This window comes from Aulonocara sp. 'chitande type north' Nkhata Bay, linkage group LG3 (assembly GCF_057382095.1).
Source record: "Aulonocara sp. 'chitande type north' Nkhata Bay isolate Kocher_YH1m ecotype deep benthic linkage group LG3, A_spYH_male_GT1.1, whole genome shotgun sequence".
NCBI lineage: Eukaryota > Metazoa > Chordata > Actinopteri > Cichliformes > Cichlidae > Aulonocara > Aulonocara sp. 'chitande type north' Nkhata Bay.
The window spans coordinates 37,844,266-37,853,553 of record NC_141346.1 but is presented as its reverse complement, the minus strand read 5'-3'; the positions used below and the strand labels follow the sequence as shown (position 1 = coordinate 37,853,553).

Below are 9,288 nucleotides of genomic sequence, written 5' to 3'. Positions count from 1 at the left end.
AGTTTTGCCTTATGTCACAGTGAGAAAGAATACATTAAAAAAATTCCTAAGCTAAGACCTATCTCCGAAAATATTTCCGTCCACATCCATCCATAACTTTCTGAGTAATCCTGGTAAAAGACAAACTACCAATCATGTAACCTCCTACACACACAGTCAGTTTGTAGTTGTGGCTCTAAATGTCAGCTCAGTCTCATGGCTAATCCTGAGTTAGTCACAGAATGTGGTGCTTGTTCATGTGCGCACACACAAACTGCCTTTTTTGTGACAGTCAGCACAGCTTTGGACTAAATGTGTTTCAGTGGGATGTGTTTTTTTCTATGTGTCACATATTTTTTCACATCGCACTTATCTTATGATAAATCTAACCCAGGCGACACAGAGAAAAGATTTTTAAACTTAGAGGCATGAGCTCTATTTTAACCCGAATCATTCTAAACCTGGAGATAAACAAATACCAAAGTATAAATGCAGCAGACCTGTTTGGATCTAGCGGTTAAATGATACTTGCTTTTTCAAACTACAGTTATTGTCCCACGTGAATCAGTTTATCAGTTCATTGTGTGGCCTGACACCCATGAGACTGTGTTATAAATGCAGCAGCTCGATCAAACACTCTAAACTCGAGGCTTGAAAAGGTAAAACTAATCAGACTGATTACAGATTATCTGTAGCAAAAATCCGGATGTGAGAGCTTATTCTTCCTTTACTCACATTTATTCAAATATTTCTACATATTAGGAGGAAATATACATTTTAACATTTTTATTTTTTGCATGATGAATTCAATCAGTTCTGTAAAAGTTTTACACCGGAAACTGCTCTCTGCTGGGCAGGGTAACAATGTCATCCATCTTGTCGAATAAGCCTTCAATCGCGGCGTTATTCTTTTTGCTGGTCAGCACATGGTACCTGCCCCCGCAGCGCTCTACGAGCCCCATCAGTTCTCCGTTCCTGAGGATGTGCTGCTCTGCGCTCTCCCCTAAAATCTCCCCCCATGTGAACAGCACCAGGGCGCGCTGCCAGATCTCCTGTCCGAGCAGGCTCATGTGCTCCTCCACGGCTCGTCTGTACTTCTGCGTGCAGGTCAGGAAGGCCGGCATGAGCAGCAGGACGACGTGGGGACCCGGGTGGCACCAGGAGATGCTGTCGAGAATGCCTTTCAGCTGAGAGGCGTTTGCCTCGTCGGGTCCGTCTCGCCACCTCAGGCTGAGCGGCTCTGCGACGGCGAGGCGCCTTCCGGCTATTTGGCCTTTCCACGACCTGAAACTAGAGCCGCTGAATTTGGGCGCTTCTCCACCCAAGATGGTGACACCAGCAGGGGAGCAGGAAGACCAGGTCTCTCCCAAAACCATCACCCTCAAATCTGACCCGGGAGAGCCTTTGCTGTTTGCTCTTGTGCGAGGTCGAGACAGGAGCTTCAACTCGCCGATCACCTTTGCACTTTCGGCCGCTTCTTGTCTCACTTTTGTCTTCTTTGTCTCCGTCAGCGTTTCGACTTTTAGTGTTTCAAGATGACAGTTATTGCTCTCTGCAGCTGACAAAGTTGTTTTCATCCTCTGATCTTCATTATCTGAATCTTTTCCTCTTCCTCTTTCCCTCCTCTCGCTGACCTCTCGGCACTCTAAAGGCGAGCTGTCTTTCGATCTCTTATCATCAGTCCCATGTTGTCCGTTCTCCAAAACGCTGTGCTGTCTCCGGTTCAACTCTTCCTCTCGCTCTTTGAGGTTCTGCTCCCATGTGCTCAGTTTTTTCAGCGACTCCTTTAGATTCCTCTCCTTCTTGCGAAGCTCTTCCTTCAGCAGAGTCATTTCCCTGCCCATCTCATTCAACTGCTGTGTTGTGTAGTTCACGTGCTCGTTCTGCATCTGCAGCTCCGACTTCCAATTGAGCAACTCCTGTTCTTCGTTCTTCAAGTAGTACTCCCTGTCTTTCAGCTCTTTCCCTTGGTCTTTCAGTCCTCTGACCTTCTTCTGTAGATCGTGACCGTGAGAGCTTAGCTCCTTCTGTCTGCCCTCCAGGACTTTCAGTAAGCTTTCCAGCTCCCTCTCCATTTTCTCAACATTCTGCGCCTTCTGCTGCACTTCTTGCTCGTATTTATCCTTCTCCTCTCGTTTCTTTTGTTCTTTTCTTTGCAGACTGATTTCCAGTTCTCTAAGTTCTTGTTCTTTACTTTCCAACTTTGCCTGTTTTTCGCCAAGCTCCTCCTGTTGTGCGTCGACGTCGCGACGTCTTTTGCTCAGCTCTTCTTTGCTTCGTAGCAGAACTTGCTCCCTTTCACTCACTTCTTTCTCCCTTCTTAGGAATTTCTCTTCGAGCTCCTCATCCCTCGTTCTCTGTTCGCTTTGTTTCTCCATCATCTGCTTCTCAAAATGCTCTCTCAGCTCATTCATCTGCGCCTTAGTCTCATCTTCTCTCTCCTTCACCATTTCTAGCTCCACTTTTAGTTGGGCACTGGCGTCTTTTAAAGGCCCCAGCTCCAGATCTTTCTCTCTTAGCGTGATTTGGATTTCCTCGTATCCTCTGAGATATTTCCTGACCTCTTCGTCACTCTCCTTCTTCACTTCCTCACACTTAGCTCTGAGGTTGTCAGTCTCTTTTCTCATCATCTCATTTTGCTCCTGCAGCTCCTCAACTCTCTTCTGACTTAACTTGTATTTCTCTGTGATGACTTGAATGCTCTTAAGCGTTTCTTCCTCTAGCCGACTTATGGTGCCGTCCTTTTCCTGTGTGATTGACTCAATATCCTCATCTTTCATCTTGATCTCCTTTTCGTATTCCTGAATCATAGCCGTCATCTCCTTTTCCATTTTCTCAGTGAGTTCCTTCAGCTCTGACTTTGTCTGCTCGATTGTTAGCCTCAGCTGGAAGGTCTCCTTCTCATTTTCCCTGTCTCTTTGCCTGAGGCGGTCAAGCTCTTTCTCTTTCTCCTGCAGTTTTTCTGTCATTTCCGCATCCTTTTCCCTCTCTTGGTCTTTTTGCCGCTGCTGTATCTCGTCGATAGCGGATGTTTTGCGGTCGTTGCTTTCTTTCAGCTCTTCTATTTCTCTTAAGGAGCTCGCACATGTCTGTTTTGCCTCATCAATCTCGCCGTCTCTCTGTGCAAGAAGACTTTGGGCTTGTGTCAGTTCCTTTGTCTTCTTGTCGATGATCTCTATCAGCTTGTTCACCTCGTTCGCCGCTTTCTCATCCTTCACCTTCTGCTCTTCCTTCCATCGTGTCTCCCTGGAGTCGGCCAGCTGTTTGGCGCCTTCAATGTCAGCCTCCTTCTCTTTCAGTTTTCTCTCCATGTCACTTAAAAGCTGCCGTCTCATCTCCTCCAACTCTCGTTCTCTGTCTTGCAGCCGTTGCTCTGCCTCTTTCTTTTGGCTGAGAATGATTTCCCCTCTTTCTTCTTCCTTTCTTTGCAGGATCTCATCAATATCTTTAATGTGCTGTTTTAACTTTTCTATCACTCGGCTGTTTTCTTCCGCAGATTGCTCCATCTGTTTCTCGTGATTTAACTTGTCTCTTTCTCTTTCCTCTTCTGTCTGCTGCAACCGTTGCTCGAGATCCTTTACACGTTCTTTCAACCTTTCTAATTCTGCCTCTTGTTCCTCCAGCTTTTGCTCCAAAGCTTTTTTGTAGTTCAAATAAACATTTTCTTTCTCCTCCATCTGTCGAAGCTTCTCCTTCATTTCCATGAGTTTGGATTTCATCTCCTCTGTTTCCTTTTCCTTTTCTTGCAGCTGTTGCTCAGTCTCTTGCATGTTTTTTAAGTGATCCCTTTCTTTCTCCTGCTGTTGTTGCATTTTTTCTTTCATTTCTTCCACAAACGCTTTAAACTCCTTGATCTCTTTTTCCTTCTCCTCCAGCGTTTGCTCCATCTCTCTCTTGTATCGCTCTTTGTCCTTTTCACTTTCTTCGATTTCGTTTTTAAGCTGACACTTTAACTCCTCTGTTAGCCGATCTCTCTCTTGCAGTTTTTCCAGAACGTACTTTTCATGGTTCTGATTCAGTATTTGCTTTTCTTTTGCATGCTTTAGCTTTATCTCTTCAACTTGGGCAGCATAGGTTTCTTCCAAGTCTCTTATCTGTCTCTGTCTTTCCTGCAGTTGTTTATCTATTTCTTTTGCAAACTGTTGTTTCAGCTCTTCGGTCTCCTTTTGCCTTTCTTGCTCTACGCTCCTTAGTTTTTCAGTGTACTGTTGCTGGATCCTCTCCACATCCTCCTCCTTTTGTTTCACATTTTTATGAACTTCCTCCTGGTGTTGGGCACTTCTCGTCTCCATCAGATTTACCATCTCACTGATTTTTAGCGTCATCTCTTGATGCTGATGTTTTAAGGCCTCTATCTCCTTTTCTTTCTCCCTCATCTTTTGTTCCAGTTCTCTTTTGTGGTTTTGATGAATCATCTCTTTGTCTTTGTCATTTTCCAGCATCTTTTCTTCCATTTGTGCACGGCACTTTTCTTCTATATCTGCTATTGCTTTCTCTTTGGCCTCCACACATTCCTTCTTTTCTTTAGCAAACAGCTCTTTCAGCTCTGCGGCCTGCCTTTGTTTTTCTTGCTGTATGTTCTTTATTTCATCACCGTGCTCTTGTGCCATCCTTTCCAAGTCATCAGCTTTTTCTTTCAGCTTCTTTTCATATTCTTGCTGTTGTTGAACTTTTGCTGTCTCCATCATTTTTTCTATTTCATTAATCCTTGTGGCCATCTCTTCCTGCTGCTTCCTTATGCCTTGTATCTCTGCTTCCTTCTCCTGTATTTTTACCTCCATCTCTTTCTTATGCTGTGATTTGATTTCTTCCAATTTCCTCTCCATATCTGTCTCATGTTGTTTTACGTTATTGAGAGTTACCTGTTTTTCCTCCGAGGCTTTCTTCCTCAGTTCTTCCATCAGTTTGTCTTTTTCGAGCACTTTTACTTCCATCTCACTCTTTAGTTTTTGTTCCATCTCTGCCGTCTCCCTGTTTTTTTCTTGTACTGTTCTCTTTAGAGTGTTCTCATAGTGGGTTTTAGTCCGGCTGATTTCTGCTATTAAAGACTCGTGTTTTTCAGTCCAGTCAGATATCTCTTTGTTGAGGAGCTCTATGGTCTGCCTCAGTTTCTCATATTCTTTCATCCATTCTTGTGTCTTTGCTCTAAAAGCATCCTCCCTTTGTTTCGTCTCATGTTCCTTTTCTACGCTGGCACGCTCAAGGTCGAGAAGCTTAATTTGCTGCTCCTCGGTTCTTTCCTGCAGTTCCTCAATCTCTCTCTCTTTTATCTCCAGTTTGTAAAGCAGTTTTTCCCTTTCTTGTTGAGCTTGGCTCAGTGCTATGCAGATTCTCTCCTTTTCCAGGCTCAGATCCTGAATTTCTTTCTCTCTGTCCTCTGTCAGCCATCGCATCCTGTCCTCCAGCTCACCAAAATCGTTCTTCCTCTCGCCGACCCTCATGTCTTCATCCTCCGCTTCTTCCTTTTGAATGTCAGCTTTTCCTGGAGATTTCACCTTCTTCCTTCTATCAAAGAACCATCTGATGCTCTTCATCTCCCTGTCCCTCATGTTCTTCAGCTCTGCCTCCTGACGAAGCATCTTATCTGCCATCTCCTTCAGACGCTGGTTGAACTTTTCGTTTCTTTGTTGGCTCAAATCCCTGACTTCTTGAACCAGACCGGAGAAAGCCTCGCATCTGTTCATTGTTGCCATCTTTTCCACTTTCTCTAGCAGCTCTGTCACCTTACTGGAACCTCTACCTCCTCTTCCTCCACCATCTACACTGCTGATGACGTGGTATCGCCGCCTGCACTTCTCCAGAAGCAACTGCAGGTCCCTGCCTCCACTCTGGATGTGCTGCTCAATATCCACTCCCTCTCTGAGCTGATCTCCATGGGTGAACAGCAAGATTGTGTGTCTCCATACACCTTCTCCCAGAAGTTCCAGATGTTCTCTCACATGTCCCGCTTTCACCAGTGTGTCCACCCTCAGAGTCAGCAGGAGTGCATGAGGACCCGGAGGGCACAAAGATACGCTGCAGACAATCTCTCTCTTCACTCTCTCTGGAGTTGCACCTGCCACACCCGCCTCCCAGCCCGGCGTGTCCACCACAGTCACCAGCCGCATGGCCACCTCCGCTTGTTGACGAATGCACTCTTCTGTTACGGCTCCCGACTGGAAGAACCCTGGTTTTCCAAGGATGGTGTTCCCAGCAGAACTTTTTCCAGTTTCACGCTCGCCCAGTAGAACCAGTCTGATCTCAGGAAGACGTCGAGGGGATTTGGAGAAAGACTGGTGGGCGTCCAGCTCAGAACCCTGTGGCCCATCGCCTGACAGGAAAAAAAGGGGACATTTTCAGTAAAAGAGAACTATTTTAATGCCATAACCCAGCTGTAATCTCCAAATATTTCATATTTTTCATTTAATTTTTAATTTTTTTTGTAAAAAAAATTGCCCAGAATAATCGCTCAGGCTACATTCACACGTAAACGGGTATTTTTTTCCACCTTAAAATAATTTAAAAGTCATATTGAAAAATATCTCCATCTCCATGGATCTCAAGCACTAACTACAGCATCCCAAAGCAAGAGGTGGGGATATAACACTGACTATACTGGCCAATCAAAAGACAATAATCAGAATGTTGCAATATAAAACTCTGTCTTCTTTGTCTGTGTGTAAATGAAGACATTTCTGAAACACTTGAATGAATGAAATCTCTATTTTTTGTACAGTAAACAAAGCTACATTTACCTGAGTACTCTACGTGTTAGTACAGGCTTTATTTCTTTACAACTTGGGACTGACTTTCTCTGCTGTGCAGGTAACAAGAGAGACGTTCATCAGAGCTTTCAAGAGGAAAATCAGGTAAAACTCAGCCTTACAATAAAAACTGTAATTGTAAGATCCTATAGTAAGACAAAAACAGGCTCTGTAAGCCTGCGGAGATCTGTGTGACTCCCTGTAATTTTGGTTATAGTTAGTAGTGTTACCACTACTTACACACTAGAAAACATAGAGCCACACTTGTGTTTCTTTTCACTTTAAATCTAATAATCACATTACTTTAGTGACTTCAGTCTCTGTCAGCTTCTGAGCTTCATCCTAGCAAATACAACCTACCTAAACACAAATCAGCACTGTTATTTAGAGTTGTATTTCTGGTCTGTGACGTTTTATTTGTGCAAAAATCATGCACAATGTCTATGTCTGAACTGAACACATTGAAAAAACATTTGACAATCACTTTTTCACTTCAAGCTGTAAAGATGGATACACTCTGTGACGACAGTGATGGCTACTTCTAGCAGGATAACAAACAATTGTCACTGGTTTCTTGAACATGACGATGGGTCCACTGTATTTAAATGACCTCCCAGTCACCAGATCTCAATTTAATAGGGCACCTTTGGGATGTGGTGGAACATGAGGTTAATATCGCAGATGAGCAGCAACTGTGTGAGCTTATCATGTCAATATGAACCAAAATCCCTGAGAATTTTTCGAGTACCGTGTTAAATCTGTGTCACAAAGAATTAAGGCCGTGCTGAAGGCAAAAAGGAAAACGAACCTAATACTAGCACTAACTAATGAAACTAATGCAAAACCTTTAAAGTGATGAGAAGTCACTTAGCAGTGCTGTTTCTGTGTAAAGATAAACTCTAAATCCTGACTGAAGCTCTTCCTACAAACACATTAGGTCCATTCAAGGTGGGGGTCAAACATGGTGCTAGCAAGGTGTACCTAATAAAGTGGCTGGTGCAGACAGTGTGGATCTCAAGATAATTTTGGCACAAACTAAACTTTGTGTTTGCACCTGATGCTTGTTGAATATCATCATTTATAATTCCTCCATCTTTGTGATGCAGTGACGACTGATATTAACTTTGTTCTGGTCTCGATCAACCTTTTTTCTGGGCCTTCTAATCATATGAAATGATTTCATGAACTTAAGAAAACTTGGGAAGTGTTATAAAAATAAACAGACTTACTAATGAGAGTGGCTTTGATGGTCCCTCTCTGCATCTGCGCCTCCATCTGTCGCTGTTTCTTTCTCCTCTCCCTGGCTCTCCTCTTCCCATCGGCCTCCAGCCCCAACACGACGGTATCCATCTCTAAATGGTTGCTTCCATCCTTTTTCTTATCTACCATCTCCTCCAGCTTCCTTATCAGCTCTTTAACCTGTGTCCCATCTCCTTTGCTCCGGTTATTCACAACATGGTATCTGTTTCCACACTTCTGCAGGAGTCTGTGGAGCGACGGGCCGCTTGACACGATTCGTTGCTCCATGGTGCCCATGCCCAGTTCGTCTCCTCTGGTGAACAGCACCATAGTGTGCTCCCACACGTGTTTCCCCAGCGGCTCCAGGTGTTCCTCAATCTCTATGATGTAGTCATCTGTCACAGAAGCACAGGCCCGCACGGCCAGCAGCACAGCGTGAGGCCCGGGAGGACAAAGCGACACGCTTCTCAAAGTTTCTCTCCTCACCCAGTTTGGGGTGCTATTAAGCGGGTAGTACCACTCCCACCCAGGTGTGTCCACCACTGTGAGTTTTCGCCCCACCACATCAGCTCGCCTTTTCACACACTCCTCTGTGGGCTTCCCGCTTTCAAATCCCCCCACTCCTCCCAGTATCGTGTTGCCTGCGGAGCTCTTCCCGGTTCCTTTCCGGCCAAGGAGGACCAGCCTAAGTTCCTGAAGAGCAGGGGGGCTACTGTCTGAGGCAGGGGGGTGTTGTGGCTTCATGGTGGCCTGCAGGCTCTCATCTGTGAAGAAAGGGAGAAGTACTTCCTCAATGCACCGCACCGGATAAGCTGAATGACACAGACACAGAAATGCGATAATAGTCAGACATCTGCTCACTACTTTACTCTTAAAACTGCACCTGAAGCCCTCAGTTTCAACACCCAGTGTTACCCAACATCTGTAAGAGGACTATTATACTATGCTTGCAAATTATATACTCATTGTAACACATTAAAGCACATCTGCATCATCAAGTGAGACTGTTTATCATTGTCGTTATCAGTCTGTCTTCAGCGTCACTCAAAGGGGCCAGAGTGCAAGCTAAAATAAAAATTACTGTTTTATAAAAGTAAAAGATCTACAAGAAACTCACCACCGTTTGTGCTTACGGCCGGACTGCAGTTCTCATTAGTCATGTCCATCGCCCCTGCGTGCACTTTCCTCCTCTTCTTCCTCTTCCTCTTTTTTAGTTCCTGTGTTTTTTTCTACAGCAACGATTTCTTCACCATCATTACGAAGGGAAACACAAAAAAACCCTCCCCCGCTTGCTAAATAACTGACCCAAGCTGATGATTGCAGTCAC

General features: G+C 44.6%; 1 protein-coding gene across 1 annotated transcript; it reads right to left on the bottom strand.

Annotated features, from left to right (window-relative positions):
• Window positions 1-695: 695 nt before the first annotated feature.
• On the bottom strand, window positions 696-9,288 carry LOC147335488 (uncharacterized). Its single transcript, XM_086279519.1, has 3 exons — window positions 9,079-9,288; window positions 7,952-8,725; window positions 696-6,289 (listed from the first exon to the last, which is right to left on the bottom strand). The coding sequence occupies exons 1-3, from the start codon at window positions 9,125-9,127 to the stop codon at window positions 807-809; spliced, it is 6,306 nt and encodes a 2,101-aa protein (XP_086135645.1). The 5' UTR covers window positions 9,128-9,288; the 3' UTR covers window positions 696-806.

Bases quoted from the DNA above. Each gene is read 5' to 3' on its own strand.
- LOC147335488 (XM_086279519.1), bottom strand. From the start codon at position 9,127: ATGGACATGACTAATGAGAACTGCAGTCCGGCCGTAAGCACAAACGGT. The intron at 8,726-9,078 runs GTGAGTTTCTTG...CTTTCTTCACAG, and splicing joins GGCCGTAAGCACAAACGGTG to ATGAGAGCCTGCAGGCCACC. The intron at 6,290-7,951 runs GTAAGTCTGTTT...TTTTCCTGTCAG, and splicing joins CATCAAAGCCACTCTCATTA to GCGATGGGCCACAGGGTTCT.